Source organism: Echinops telfairi, unplaced genomic scaffold (assembly GCF_000313985.2).
Source record: "Echinops telfairi isolate 266 unplaced genomic scaffold, ASM31398v2 ScPeMD7_9;HRSCAF=40, whole genome shotgun sequence".
In the NCBI taxonomy this organism is placed as follows: Eukaryota; Metazoa; Chordata; class Mammalia; order Afrosoricida; family Tenrecidae; genus Echinops; species Echinops telfairi.
The window spans coordinates 60255078-60271399 of record NW_022103906.1 but is presented as its reverse complement, the minus strand read 5'-3'; the positions used below and the strand labels follow the sequence as shown (position 1 = coordinate 60271399).

The 16322-nt window shown below is 41.5% G+C and overlaps 1 protein-coding gene across 4 annotated transcripts in view; it reads left to right on the top strand.

Annotated features, from left to right (window-relative positions):
• TENM3 (teneurin transmembrane protein 3) overlaps positions 1 to 16322 on the top strand; it is a 554322-nt gene that overhangs the window by 458267 nt on the left and 79733 nt on the right. For 3 of the 4 annotated variants that reach the window (XM_045286700.1, XM_045286698.1, XM_045286697.1), the window contains 4 exons: positions 4669 to 4936; positions 6361 to 6504; positions 11730 to 11979; positions 12874 to 12894. In XM_045286700.1, coding sequence (XP_045142635.1) covers positions 4669 to 4936; positions 6361 to 6504; positions 11730 to 11979; positions 12874 to 12894 — 683 coding nt within the window. The remainder of the gene's footprint in view (positions 1 to 4668; positions 4937 to 6360; positions 6505 to 11729; positions 11980 to 12873; positions 12895 to 16322) is intronic. The other variant, XM_004696135.2, reaches the window with a different exon arrangement.

The window sequence follows — 16322 nt, the reverse complement described above, 5'->3', positions numbered from 1 at the left end:
GTGGAAGAGGAACAAGTCAGAAAAGGAGGTTGAGAATGTAGACACCACTCAAAGAATGTTACAGGTGTTGCTGAATTATACAAGTAGAAACCATTGAACTAGTGTCTATTTCACTGTGTATGTTCTCCACCAGGGCAACAACAACAACAACAATTGAGTTTAGATATTAGCCAGCTGGCAGTGTAGGCTTAATGGCTGATTTTACCTCTCTGGCTGGATTTACTTCTCTCACTAATGCAAAATAACATGGTCAAGTTAAATTACATGGGAGAAACACATGTTTTAATAAACTAAATTACAGATATTTGTTCCATGAAAGTAGGTTAATGATGACAGAGGCAATAGTTGGTTATTAAAATTAGAGATGAAACATGATGTTCGGAGGCAGAGAAGAAACTCCTAGATAGTCACAGGAGACATTGAAAGACAGGTGCATTATAGCTTCATAGTGAAGGGCTGCCTTGCATATAGAAAGCCTGTAGATTCAAAGGAAATTATTTTAAAATCAGGTTAAGAGAAAATAAATTACACACTTTAAGGTCCACTATTTAGAGACATAGAATCTCACTTTCAAACGAACCCATTGATATTTCAGCCTGATGCGAGGAGAACAATGACTTCGGTTTAAATGATTGCTCCTATACATATTTCCAAATGACCCCCAAAAGGAATGTCAATCTTAAATGTAACAGTGTCCATAGAGTTAATAGAACGCTAAATGTTTCTAGATCTGTAGCTTCTCTCTTGCTTATGACAGCTCTAAAGTAGGGTTCCCTCACTGTGTCTACCACAATGATAAGTTGGTGTGACTCTTACGGTAATGCCATTTTTTAATAAATCATTTTATTGGGCTCTTCAGCTCTTATAACAATCCATAACATCAGTTATATCAAGCACATTCGTACATATGTTGCCATCATCCTTTTCAAAACATTTTCTTTCTACTTGAGCCCTTGGTATCAACTCCTCTTTTCTCCCTCCCTCCCCCACCCTTGTGAACCCTTGATAAATTATAAATTATTATCTTCGTATCTTAACACCGTCCCTGTCTTCCTTTGCCCATATTTCTGTTGTTCATCCCCCCTTGGGGGGTGGGGTGTTATATGTCGATCATTGTGATCAGTTCCCCCTTTCCCCCCCTAACCTCCTAATATCACTACTTCCATTATTTTTCCTGGGGGGTTTATCTGTCTGGGATTCTGTGCGTTGAGACCTTTTTTCTGTACCAGTGTACCTGCACCAGTCTAGCCAGATTTGTAAGGTAGAACTGGAGTCATGACATTGGAGGGGTGAGGTGGGGAGGGAGAAAGCATTAAAGAACTAGAGGAATGTTGTGTTTAATCTATGCTATACTGCACCCTGGCTGACTCATCCCTTCCTTGTGACCCTCCTGTGAAGGGATGTCCAATTGTCTATAGATGGGCTTTGGGTCTCCACTCTGGCCCCCCTTATTCACATCAATATGATGTGGGTCTTCCGATGCCTAATACTTGATCCCGTCGACACCTGGTGATCACACAGGCTGGTGTGCTTCTTCCATGTGGGCCTTGTTGCTTCCCTGCTGGATGGCCGCTTGTTTACCTTCAAGCCTTTAAGACCAGCTGCTATATCTTATAATAGCCGGGCACCATCACATATGCTTGTGCACCCATTTTGTCTTCGGTGGCTGTGTCAGAAAGGTGGGCATCACAGAATAGCAACGCCTTCTTAATCTATTATTATATCACATCCCTTGTTATTATATCACATCCCAGTACTCACTCACAGGCCAGAATGTAAGTTAGTGTCGTCCATTCATTTATGCTGTTCTGTGTGATTGTTTCCTTTGAGACAGGGAGGTGGGGTGGAGGGGGCAGCACCCTCAGTATCAAGGATTCCACTTAAGGTATTTCAGCTTGGAAATTGCAGAAATACATTATTGCTCGCCACTCCATGAGAAAGACTTCCTGGTGGTGCAGTGGTTAAAACGCTTTGCTGCTAGTTAAGGGTGAGCGGCAGGAGAAAGAGGAGGCTGTTCGCAGTCTTGGAAACACCCTGGGATACTTCTCCCATGTCCTGTCAGGTCACTATGAGAGAATAAACTCCAATCCTCTGTGGGGGACAGCAAGGGGAAAGGACACACTACTGAGCATTAAATCACTGTATTAATGTATGTTAAACATGAAAAAGCAGTCTTTTATGTCTGAATAATGAATCTTGCTACAGCAATGTGAGGAAGCCGCGGAGACACTAATTCTTTGTGGAGAAACAGGTTCCGGAGCATGTACAGTCTTACACTTGACCGTGATTCCAGTAAGCCTATGTAAAGCTGCTAACACTAGACAAACAAGTAGGAGCATTGGTGAAGGGAAGTTGAATTAACAAAATATTGTAGACTGTGGAAAGTTTATTTTTCAAAAGAAGGAAACCTAAAAAATAAAAGGAAGAAGTAATACTTTCCCAGCATATTTTTGTCATCTGCCTATATAAATTTTATGGACATTTATTGAATGATTATTCATAGCCATAGTTAAACTGTGAGCTTAATATAACTTAAAAAACGTGTAGAGGAAACTTGTAATCCTCTTGCAGATAACAACATTAACTTATCTATCCAAGTTCAATTGACAACATGCATTCAGTGAGTGTAGTGAGTGTCTTCTGTATTCATTGACACACATAGAAACCTGTAAATATATAGGGAATTATTTAATTACTCTCTGGGGGAAATTATATGCAGCTTTGCAATATTAGCTGATCTATCATCATCTCTGTGACCCCAAATAGATTGGTCCACATGTATACTCAACGTGCACATTATTGAAAAAAGATATATAAGTCTTTGGTCTTACAAAAGTCTCTCATGCAATCTCCAGCCTCGTTTATGTCACCTCGGCCATATTTTTCAACTACTAATCCTTCTTTGTTTCCAACTTCTGTATGCCAGTCCTCAGTAACTCTCAGTGCATCTTGATTGGATGTCTGATCTATGTCACACTTCAAACCCATGGCAGCAGCAGTCAAGAAAGCAAATATAATGTATTACCTTGGGCACATATGCTATACAAGACTTCTTTAAAGTGCTCAAAAGATGTCAGATTAAAGGCTAAAGTGTGCCTGCTCCTAGGCTTGGCATTGTTAATCGCCACCCATGTGTGTAAAAGTTGGATGATGCAGAACAAGACCAAAGAAAATTTGATGTCTTGGAATTGTTCGGTGCTATCAATTCAGTTCTAACTCATAACCACCTTATTTCTAACATAACCAAACACTGCCGTGACCTGGGCCATGCTCACAGTGACTGTTTATGTTGGACCCTACCTTGTGGGTCTGTCTCATGGAGCGTCTCCTCTTGTGCCGACCCTCGACTTTACCAAGCATGGTGCTCCTGTACAGGAACTGGCCCTTGTGAGAACGTGTCTGAGGTACTCAACACAAAGAATCACCATCCTCACTTCTAAGGAGCATCTGGCTATACACCTTCCAAGACCGATTTGCTAGTGTTTTACAGGCACTCCACTGTACTTCCAATATTCTGCACCAGCACCATAATTCAAGTGCACCAAATTCAAAAGCATCATTCAAATTTCCTTCAGTCTTCCTTATTCGTTATCCAGTTTTCACATGCATATGAGGCATTTGAAAATACCTTAGCTTGGAGCAGCACACCTTAGTCCCCAAAGTGACAGCCTTGCTCTTCAATCTTTTTCGAATGATGGTGTCAGTGAAAAAAGATTAATTACGTTATGGACCGGCAGAAGAATGAGTAAATCTGCTGGGAGGAGTGCGATCAAAATGCTCTTGGCAAGCCAGGATGTCAAGCTTTCCTCCCACATACTTTGGCCATGTTCTAGGGAGAGACCCGTCCCCGGAAAAGGACATCATGCGTGGTCATGTAGAGGGCCCCAAAGGGAGAGTTCCTCAGTGTAGAGCATGGACACAGTGGCTGCAGCAGTGGAGTCAAGCATAGCAACCGTCGTGAAGGGGACAGGATGGGGGCAGTGCTTGGTTACATGTGGGGTCATGATATGTCCGAGCCTCGCTGACAGCACTGAACATTATCAGCATATCCGAAATGACTCACGTCCTATTTCTCGATTAAACTAAGTATGAAAAAGTGCTGCTGTGTTTTGGCCTCTCGACGTGGCTACAGCGTTTGCTACAATGGCATGTAAATGAACATGTATTTTTCAGTTCTCATTCTTGTCTCCCTAGGTTGATGAGGCCACAGGCATCGGGTTCATCTGTAAAAGAGCCAGCTGGCGCAGGCCAGATCTTTGGCCTAAACCACATCCCTACCCTGAACTGACCATCTTACGAGCGTCTGCTCTAATTCTCCAGGGTGACTTAGGTGAAAGATGGGTTAGGGAGAATCCACTGTGACTGGTCCACTAACCGTCAGCGCACGTCAGCCTGATGGAGCCGTCACAGGGCCTTCTTGGAGGGAGGAGTCACCTGAGCAGTGATTAACTCAGCAACATGACAAGAGGCTTATAGGAAGAGAAAAACCAGGCTGCCCACAGAGTTGGTCTTAATTATGGAATAAGACAAGCATGCAGTTTATATTTGTGAATAATGATTCTTCGCCGCCTTATTTTCGTTGCTCTACTGGACACTCTTAAATGTAGTTTACCTGGTGAGGCATAAACATGGTACCAGATTTTGAAGCTCCTGGTTTTCCCAATGTAGGTACTCCACGAAGAAACGACAATCCCTGGGACAGATTTGAAACTTTCCTACTTGAGTTCCCGAGCCGCTGGGTATAAATCAGTTCTAAAGATCACCATGACTCAGTCCGTCATACCCTTTAATTTAATGAAGGTTCATCTCATGGTCGCTGTAGTAGGACGACTCTTTCAGAAATGGTTTCCTGCCTCACCCAACCTGGCCTATACTTTTATATGGGATAAAACAGATGCGTACAATCAAAAGGTCTATGGCCTATCTGAAGCTGTTGGTAAGTGTTCTTTATAAAGCTCTTTCTTCTGCATCTTAAAAATTAGTTTGAAATCAGAACTCCCTTCAATGTCACTGTAACCCATGCAAAATCAATGGATAAGCAGATAGGCCATCCGCGAGGTTTAAATCTACCATGGGAAAAAGGAATGATGTCTTCCATAGGATAAAGAGAAGAAATTGTCAATATTTCCAGCTGCAATCATACCCTTGAGGGATTTTAGGCTTCTGAGATTTGGGGTTTGCAATAGCCCTGCTTTGTTGTTGCTTTTACTGCATTGTTGCCATTTTATCTTCAATTCCCTTGTCTTCCTCATCTTCCGTATGTTTTCTGTGTAGATTTAATGCTACTGCCATTTGATGTCATGAGGATATTTAACAGGATCTCAGACAACAGTTTCTTAAAATTCAGTTCAGCTGCTTTGACTGAAATTGCCAATCAACTCAGTGAAAAGACATCCTGTACACACTCAAACCAGCTGCTTCACTGAACAATTAGACAGTAAAATTTTTTAATTGGGCCTATTGAAATGTTATGTGTATATATGCATATACGTATGTGTGTTATGTGCGTATATATATATGCATATATATATATATATTTAGAGAGAGAGAGAATGGTAGCTTTAGGCTCAAACTTGGAGAACATTAAAAACTGAAAACATACCAAAACTGAACTCTCAAGGCCACATCAGAACATCCATAACTGAAAGATTGAATTGTTTATTATGGGTCTTTTAGGGTATACTTAAAATTACAATAGACATTTTATTCTGAAATTAATATATGGTTTAGACTTGAATCATTTCTGTTTAATCAGATACTTGCTGCCTCCCCCATCATTTTGTTCTGAATTTTGAAATGCCTGTTACATTTTGAAATCTGGAAAGTTTTCATTTGTGATTATTTGGTGTTTGTGTGCTGCTAGTTTTATTACCCAGGTCTATTCATGACTTAAGAATATATGGTCATCACCGAATTACCTTTTCTTATTGACTCTTCTTATTATAAATATCTAGCATAACTTGGTGCTCTTCCAAATGAAATAGCTCTAATTATTCAGATAGCAAACATTCTTTTTAGTTGTTATCATTTCATTGGGGTCTGATTTTTAGTTTTAATTACTTAGTCAACTGACTAATCTGGACCTCACTATGTACTGTGAATTTCTTTTTGAAAGAGCAGGCAGGGGAAATGTACTAATTTTCTATTAATTCAATAGAAAATAAATTTGGGGATATTTTCTTAGAAAAATGCCTTTTGTGTCATCAAGCCTGCTCACATAAAAAAAATAAGCTTTGCTCATAAATAAGTAAAAGGAAATATAGTCTTGGAACACATAATGATAAAACAGTGTTTTCAAAATAATAAATTGCATTTGCACCTATAGTTGAGAAGATGAGCTGTGATTTGTTTTGGTTCCAGTCTCGGTAGGATATGAATACGAATCTTGTTTGGACCTGACTCTGTGGGAGAAGAGGACCGCCGTTCTGCAGGGCTATGAACTAGATGCTTCCAACATGGGCGGCTGGACATTGGACAAGCATCATGTCTTGGATGTTCAGAACGGTACGATCATATTACTCACCTTCAAACTGATTACATTGAGGCAGCATTTTTACCCTATGTGTACAATGCAATTAGGATGGGTATGCAAACAAAGTATGTTTTTAAGGACTGTAAAAACTTAATGAGCTTTAAAATGTGCATATGTTCATCACAAAAATAGCTTTCCCCTTAGAATGCCAGCGATGGATTTTGTTGCTACAGAGCAAAGACTCTAAGTGGCTCTGCCTTCACCACAGCCCTGCTTAGGAGCCTCTGACTGCAGGGATTCAACAAGTGTGATTCCAAACCACCTCGTGTTAAAAAGTCAAGTAAAATGATCTTTAAATAAAGAAAGAAATAAAATAAAGCCAATTGATGCAATCTTTAAATAAATAAACACATTCTTTGGGAACCTTTACTAAAAATAGATGGGCAAATAATAATAATAATAATAAATGAATGGGAAAAATCCATTTGATTTTTGCCAAAATATTTCTAATAGATCTTAATCCTTAAGTAGCTAAGTCTGACAAGTATCTAGCTTTTTTTTTCTAATTTGGTTAGACTGCACTTTGAGAAACAAAAAGGTTCTCCCTGTCAAACTAGGTTACATGTACTGTTATTTGACTTGGTGACAATTACAGGGTTGGGGGGGGGGTTAAGTGAATAATCTGAGGGGGTGGGGAAGCAAGAATGACAGGTATGACTTGTAGCAGATCCAAGAATATGCCAAGTAAACATTTCACACAGCTTTGACCTCACTGCTCTGTGGAAACCAGGCTCCCTTCCTTCAGATACTACAGACCCAAAGAGAGAGATTTCTTCAAAAGATGACCAGCTCAGTCTCAAGAACATTATGATTGACAGTCAACAACATCTTGCCTCGGCTGTCTTTCTAGCATTTTGTCCACCTCCTGGCTGCGTCGGTCAAAGTGCTTTTCCAGAAAAGAAACTGCTTCAGATAAACTACTGCACCCCCTTTTCAGACAAACAACTTTGCTCTCGTCACTCTCTGGGCTCCCTTCCACAAGCAGCCAGAGAAGCCATTCCGGAGTCTGGGTGAAATAATCTAGCCTTTGACTCCCCAAATTCTTTGGATGGTTCAGACTGGTACATCGAATGGGTAACATAATTAAATGTGTAAGGTGATGGGCTTCTCCACGCTCATCAACCATTATGTCAGAAACCCACAAGGGCAGTGCTACCCTGCCCTACAGGGTCACTATGAGCCGGTGTTGACTCAATGGCAGTAAGTTTGGCTTTGTTTGTATTTTTTAATTTTCATGGTTGAGTTTTTTTGTTTTTGTTTTGTTGGTGGGGGTTGGACAGGGTGCATTTAACACTGTCACAGCCCACTTTACCCCAAGTACAGCCATTTGGTTTTAAGCTGAAAACCCAACCCTCCCCCAGCACCAACTGTGCCAAGCAATATGCCACAGTAGCCGCAGCCTTCCTCTGTGAACCTCACCTGCCCCATGTGGCCCTGCCAGGGAAGAAAGTTGAACTAAACAGCCCTTACTGCAGCTCCCTTGAACTGCATCACCGCTGGCTGTTCCACCTCCGTTTCTTTGTCTCGCCGCTTTTTCCACCGTCATCAGCGCCTGCTCCAACTCCCCTTTAACTGTATAGTATAAAACCCTTGTGGGCTGGCAGTTAGGGGCCAGGGTGACTTAAGCAAGAGCCGCCACTCAGAGCACAGCCTAATAAAGGAACTTTGTCCTCTTTGACAAACATGGCTGAAGTGACTCATTCATCTCACGGCAACAAAGCTACCAAATAGATGACAAAGCCAAGCAGAGCTTCCAAGCCAGTGCTTGAAATTGCCTGATCCAAAAGAGGAAATGCTAGCGAGCACGCAAGCACAAGAAAACAAACCTAGGAGAGCCCTTCCCACTGCCCCGTGTTCTAGCAGGACTTTTCCCATCGTGCTGTGGACATCCGGTTGCACTTCGTTTTGCACACCAGAAGGCTGGGAGCAGAGCCCAGTCACTAGTGCCACACGTAGCAGCGGAGAAGTGGAACATGGGGAAAGTGGGCCTCCGGAGCACCGAGGGTACTCCATATTAACATGTCTCGGGCTTCTCCTGGATCACCAGTGGGCATCCCAAGCCAGGCAGCTTCCAGCTGGTGCATGTGGGACACGGGGCTTCAGCGCAGTCTTTCAAAATGCAGACTCACGTGCCAGCCGGGCTAGTCACTGCGCTTGGTGAAATGATTTAAAATTAGATTTCACAGTTTGAACATATTGCTAAATTCCTCTAGAAGTTATTTTAAAACAAAAGGGAGGGAAAATCTCTCTAGATGAATTTTGATTATTATGAGGATATGGGGTACAATTTAACCAGTTAGCCATTTCTTTCTTGGATTTTACCCAAGAAGTTATGAGCCAGTAAAAAGCAAACAAACTCACTGCCATTGAGTTGATAATCACTCACAGTGACCCTGCAGGACAGGATAAAACTGCCCTATGAGTGTCTGAGACTCTGTTTGTGGGAATAGAAAGCCCCATCCTCCCCCAAGGAACAGCGGGTGGTTTCAAACTGCAGACCTTGTGAATCGCAGTCCATTGCTAACCCACTGCACCAGCAGGGCTCCGTATCTGAGCCAGTAGGAAGACGATAATGAATGAGCTCCAGGAGAGCCCACACCTCCAAAATGCAAGACTATTGTGATCCTCCTTGCACATGCTGTGTGCTTTTAATATGCAGGTGTGTCAAGAAACACAGCTATTCCTTGTGTATATATGTATACCACATGGGTGGGCCCTAGTGGAACAGTGGTTTCACATTCGGCTGCTAACTGTCAGGTCAGCACTTTGAAACCACCAGGTACTCCGTGGGAGAAAGACAAGGCTTTCTACTCCTGTAGAGAGTTACAGCCTGAGGAACCCAGAGGCAGTTCTTCCTGCCCTCTAGGGTCACTGTGAGTGAGTGGTTTGGAATCTGGATGTGGGTGGGTGGGTCAGAAGATCCTACCTACCTACCTACCTACCTATATACATACTAATCAGAATAATATATCATTAGATTTTTGTTAAAATCAAAACAGATTTAAACACTGGACTCTGTTCTTCATTTATACCCCAGCCGGTTTAGTGTCTAGGACTCTAAACACTTTTTCAAAGTAATCCACTCCAAAAAATGCTATAAACTATAAAGTAAACGTGGCTTTAAAAATGTTGGGTAGACTAAAACGTGGGGGGAACTGATTGTAATTTCAAATTTATCCAACAGCCCAGTTTGACAAGTAGTGGCTTTTCAAAGTGACACGTGTCTAATTGAATAAACAAAGTGATCAGTAATCATGACAAGGTAGATGAGCTATGGAAACACATTACAAAGGAAGAGAAGGCAAAAATGGAGACAGTGACAGGTGTTTGTGCAGACACTCTGAAACGGAAATAAATTTCTAATGTTCGTCTCTGTTCTGTCACAGTGGAGGAGAGCCATGAAGGACCAATCGTTCAAAGTAATGACTGAATAAATCAGATGCAGTAGAGAGCAGTAGGCTGACTTGTGGTCTTCTTTGGGTGAAAATTATGCAACTGGCTTTTATGGGAAATGATAGTTCCGTAATTGTCAAAATGATGTAATCACAGAAAGAAGGATCTTCAGTATCATTAATGTATTCTTTGAATATTCAAGGCAAAAGTGCATTTCATCGGTTATGATATACCCTTATTTAGATTATTTTTTGCCTTACATTTGAATAAGCCTGTTTTATCTTTCTTGATTTCTTTATGTAAATTTGCAATGATTATTACACCGCCCAAATAGCAAAGCATTAAAAACGTAATCATGGAATCCACCTCAAATGTGCTTGAACTATAAGAAGGCAACATAATCATTCTGATTTCTTCTTCACCTGAAGATTTTTCCCAAAGGGGTGGGCCCACTGGCTCAAGGCTCTTGTTTACATTTTCATGGCATGGTGGTCTCAGCAGTGTTATCTGTGAAGAACTGTAATCATTGGCTCCAAGAAACATAGAACATTCAATAAATAAAATATGTGCAGCTCTAAAGTCAGTCAGAATAGAATAGCAGGTGGGTTATGCAGATAATAACGCACTGCAAACTGTCATGAAATATGCATGGAACAATAAAAGCTGACCATCCAGTTTCCCTGAGGAAGGCCAGGAGGGAGCCACTGGTCTATGCGGAGTCGTGATGAAATGAACAAGATTGGAGCCTCAGCTCAAATCTCGCTTCCATCTGTAAAACAGTCAACATTCATTAGGTATCTTTTCTCAACTTTTCAGTAAAGCCCATAAAAGGAGCTGATTGGAATGCCATTTCAGCGTCTTAAAATCATTGGCACTTTTAAGCCTTATAACAGAATTCACTTTAAATAGTAAATTGCCCTTGCATGTCAGTTTTGTTAGGTTTTAAATGTTGGTAACTGTGTGTACAGGCATTCCTATCAGATGATAATATAAATGAGTAATATAATTGAGAAGAATGCTCCTTGATAAAATAGTTGAATTCAAATTGCCCTCCTCACTACAGGGAACAGCTTTGGAGGTGCGTGTGTATTCTCTGTCCTCTGTGAAGTACTGGTTAGCTTTGATAAAAGCAGTGGGAGACTGCAGGAAGATAGGGATGTTTCTGGGGTACGGTATTATTCGTTGGGTCAGTCTGTGTAGATTCTCACTATTGTGAAACCGATAGGCAAACATCATGCTCTAGGGGGCATGCTGTCGAACGTGGGTCTCAAACTTGGCTACCAGGAAGGTCTTGAAACCCCTCCATGCCGAGGTCCCACCCAGACGAATGAAAGCAGAATCTCTCAGAGTGGGAACCAGGCATCGGTATTTTCTTCATAGCTCCCCAAGTGGTTCCGATGTATAGCCGTGTTAGAGAATCACTCGCACACATTGTTAATTAGCCCCCCCCTTCTTCTTAGTTCTTTGTGCCCTTCATCATATACTTTTTTTCCCTCATATATACTTCATTAAGTTGATCACGAATAATATTTTAAAGACTTGATCATATCCTACATGGGGCAGTTGAAGAGATAACTTTCCACCAGAACAACCCCCACCCCAAAGCAATGGATTTCTTTATTTATTTTTAACAAAAAGCCCTTATCACCTTCCAAGTACTCTCCAAACTTTTAAGAGTTTCCGCAGCCCCAGTCTAAAAGGCGTGCACTGACCAATGAAATGGAATGGTAGATCAGTAGTGAACATGCTTATTGTTGCTCCTTGCATTTTTTATCATAAGAAAAACTTATTTTGCTTCTTCTAGGTATACTATACAAGGGAAATGGGGAAAATCAGTTTATCTCCCAGCAGCCTCCAGTGGTCAGTAGTATAATGGGCAATGGACGAAGGCGCAGTATCTCATGCCCAAGTTGCAACGGTCAGGCTGATGGTAATAAACTGTTGGCCCCCGTTGCATTAGCTTGCGGGATCGACGGCAGTCTCTATGTGGGAGATTTCAACTACGTGCGGCGAATATTCCCTTCTGGAAATGTCACAAGTGTTTTAGAACTGAGGTATGTATTTCCTGAACTTGGGCTTCTTAAAACTTTCAACAGAGATCGTTGCTTTGCCTTTGCGTGCCTTGAAACAGAGTGCATGTTACATGGTCGATTGGCTTTCCACTAGTTTTGTTATATTGAAATTCCAAATAGCTGCACATTTTAGCTAGGCTAAACATGCCTTTTTAAACAAATGTTGAATCTGATGTACTAATTTATTTACTTAAACATAAATAAATATCCCAGTGTTTAAATATCTCCCTAGTAGAAGGAAGGTTCTTGATTAAAGCCAAGGAAACACAAGACACACAAGGGGGCTTGCCAGGGTTTATGGGAAATGGAATTAACAACTAATGCCACTTCCACATACACTCTTTGAAGCTCCCTTGTACACATTGTCTTATAGATGTAACAGAGTTGAAATGAACCAACATATACAATGCCTCACTTTAATACACTGAGTTCTCTGTACTTATGGAGGATAGAAGTATGATTTTTAAAACCCTCTTGTTTTCTTTAGAATAATTATGTGATGTAGATTGTGGAGACATAAGACCATTTATTTCTTTGTGACCTTGGAGTATAATAATAAAAGAACAAACCCTATTGACTCTCTTGACCTAAAACACTAGATCTTCACGCAGCGTTACTCCCTTCGCCATCATGCCAGTAGTCATGATAACCAACTGCTCTCTTTGCTTTGCTGATTTCAGTGTGATTCCCAAAATCGTCCTATTTGCTAAGTGTCTTAAACAGAAACTTAAAAAATTATTTCTGGTTACTATTTCCACTTCAGTTGGAAATTTTCCTTACAAACAATCAAAATCTTTATATTCAACTCATTCTATATTAGAAGGCTTTTTCTAACTGTGTGTTCTTTTTTCTACCTTTTTATCTGCTTCCACCAAGAAATAAAGATTTTAGACATAGGTAAGCATCTTAAGTAAACATTGTTGTATGTGTTTCCATGTCCTGTGTACATCTCAATGTGACTCTCTGAAATGGTTGGCTCACCATCTTTCACCGGGAAAGAGGAAACCCCTATCACAGGACACCAAAGGAATGATATCTGCTTAGTTAAACGATTATGGTGAAATGTGTTGCACATTAAACTGCATTTGGGGCGTGTTTTCAAGTTGGGTCATAAAATAGAATTGCGTTACAAAATAAAATATAACAGGAAAAGATGCTCCAGTTTCTGACGCGCATAATCAAAGCCATATTTAATAGGACGAATCTGAAGTGAAGCGGAGTCTAGAGAGACCCATGTAGCTTGACTGATAGCCAGGGCAGATTTTCGTTTTGTTGGGGCCAAAAGCATATTTAATTTAGAGGACCCCGTTTAAAGAGAAGGGTAGAAAAAATATATATGACTTTGTAAAATTTAGAACAGAACAAAACATAAATCCACATGTGGACATCTTGCCTGGGGCCCTTACTTGAACTGGAAAGAACCCCTGCAAGCAGAGAGCCCAAAGTTTACGCTATCTTAGCCGCCTTGTAAACGTGTCTCTCCCCTTCATGTATCCACCCTAAGCTGGAAGAACTGCTACATTGTAGTTTTGAGAAGTAATATTTTCATTGGCAGTACTCAGGAGGAAAAGACTTTTTCTTTCAAAACTAAAAATGAATATTAAAAAAAATCATTAAACTCACTGCCGTTGCGTTGATGCCAACTCACGGTGACCCCATCAGACAGGTAGACCTGCCTCCACTGAGTTTCCAAGACTGCCGCTCTTCTTGGGAGTAGAAAGCCTTGTCTTTCTCCTGGAATGGCTGGAGGTTTCGAACTGCTAACCTTACAATTAGCTTCCCGGTATAGGACCACTATGCCACCAGGGCACCTAAGAATGAATATATTTGAAGCAAATCCGTAGGCGCCAATGCTTTTCATGCTTCACTGAGCTCAAGAAGGTCTAGCGATAGGCGGTGTGAGGACTTCCGACCTGAAAACCTTACTGCGGACCGCAGGAGAAGGGAAGGGCGGCGATGGGGTAAAAATACATTTCAAAGTCAACTGAAAAAGAAACAAGACAGATTGGACATGCTAGATCTAATTTGGCCATTAAAATATCTAATGAAATTACTACCAGATTAAACATTTTGAAACATTAGAAAAAATGATTTTTTTATATCCCTTATGAAGAAACCAGCAATATCCGTTTAAACATTGTGTAGCGATGGACAACTAGGAAAATAAAAACCAAAGTCCTGAAAGATGTGGAAGCTTGCTGCATATCAATGTGAGCAGGCTTGGTCCCCTGACCTTTTTCTGAAATCCCCATTGATCTTGTCTACGATCAGCTAAAAACTCAGGCACATGCTAAGATTAACACTAAATTTCCCCAGCCTCCAGAGCACACAACACTCTGTTATTAGAAAGCATAGCAGAATAGCAAAGAGTTTTTCAGGCCGGGCTTTCTTGGTCACTGTGGAGAAAAAGGAAAGACAAACAGGTGCACACCAAGTCGATGTGAAAGTGCTGGAGGCAGTGCAGGAAAAAGAAGGAGAAACAAACCTATCAAAGCAGCTCCCATTTAACAAGCTGGCCTCTTACATACCAGGCGTGGTGCCAGGTCTTTTCTGTGTTATCACAGAGCCACACACCAGCCCTTCAGGGTTACAGAGGGGGCAACAGAGGTCACACGTGTCTTTCCTGAAACCTGTTACTGAGAAATGGGGAGCAGAGATTGGAACCACCTGACAACTGTGTCCTTTCTGCCACTCCGCACGGCCTGCCCTGGTATGTGCCACCACAGCCAGGTTTGAAGTGATGCCCTGCACACCCAAAGACACATTTCACAATCACTTGACAGGTGCTATCCTCTCTTTCTCTGGGAGCAAAATGTTTGCCTTTAGAGCCCCATCATTCTGAACCTTCCTTTATAATATAAACTCCTGTGCGTCCTAACTCATGGGGTTTGTTGGCCATTCCTTCTCGCAGGATCCCCCTTCCACGCTCACCTCTGTGCTCTATCCTGGTCACTTTTGACCCTGCATTTCCATCAGGTGCTGTGCACGCAAAGTGCACTGTTGAGTTTTTATATTGCTGTTCCTCTGTATGGAATCCATCCATACTGGCTCCTTACCTTCCATATGCTTGGCTTTTTGACACACAGTAGTATCAGACAAGTTGTCTGCTGTTAAGACTCACTACCTACTAAGGGAAACAAGGTTATATATGTGACAAATAATATTTTACCATATAATCCTCGGACCCTTAATCAGACCTATGGCTTATCCTGGGAGTGGAACTCTGTGGAGGAAGAAATTACTTTGAGGTAGGATGCAGAAAAGTCTAAGGAAGAGTTCATTGGAAGTGTGGTTATTTGAGCTAGGCCTAAAAATGAAATCTCTTAAAATGTAAGACTAAAAAGAAGGCAAGGAAAACAAGACAAAAGCCAAAATCCCACCCCCTTGCCAGTTGAATCAATTCTAACTCACAGCAGTCCTATAGGACAGGGTGGAACTATACATCTCTATGTGGGGTAGACAGCTACATCAAACTCTGGTGGAACAGCTGGATAGATTTTGACCGCCATCCCTTGGGTTAGAACCCCAATGCTAAACCAGTGCTAACCCAATGCTGATCCAAGAGAGTTCAGACAGAAAAGGATTCCAGAAAAAGGAATATGTTACAGGGGTCTGTGAAAGAGATGAGCCTGGTCGGAAACGCACCAAGGTCCCCTGCGTGGAATTGAAACTTTCTGCTGGTAACAATGAGAGTAGAGAGAAAGGTAGGTTAGGGATAGATGGTGTTGGCCCTTGAACACTCTACAGAGATAACAGAGACGGTGGGGAACCATTACATAGGCTGTTGAACAAGATAGTGGCTGACTCAGAGTGGCCTTCTAGGAAAATTATTTTCATTATCAGTGTTCAAAGTGACCTGAACATCGTTTTTAAAAGCTCCACTGCAGCCAGGATACTTCAGCTAGGATGGCTTGCAGTGAAGGCGACAGCCAACGAAACACAGGGAGGCAAAGAGTGTCTGAAGATATGGAAGAAGAAGGTACACAGCAGAGGTTCTCAAGCTCCCTAATGCCGCCACCCTCAAATACAGTTCATGCTCTGGTGACCCTCCCCAACCACAAAATTATTTTTGTTGCTGCTTCACAACTGTAATTTTGCTGCTGTTCTGAATCGGGCGACCCCTGTGAAATGGTCGTTCGACCCCCAAGGGAGTCACGACCCACAGGTTGAGAACTGCTCCTCTAGAAGAAAGTCCACGATTTTGAGCCTTGATCTTGAATGAATGCTGCCTGTGATAAACATAGTGATTCAGTATGATGAATTAATCAACATTGACTTAACAAAACAACATCCTTTCATGTCTTCGAGCTTTTTCATTTAACTTT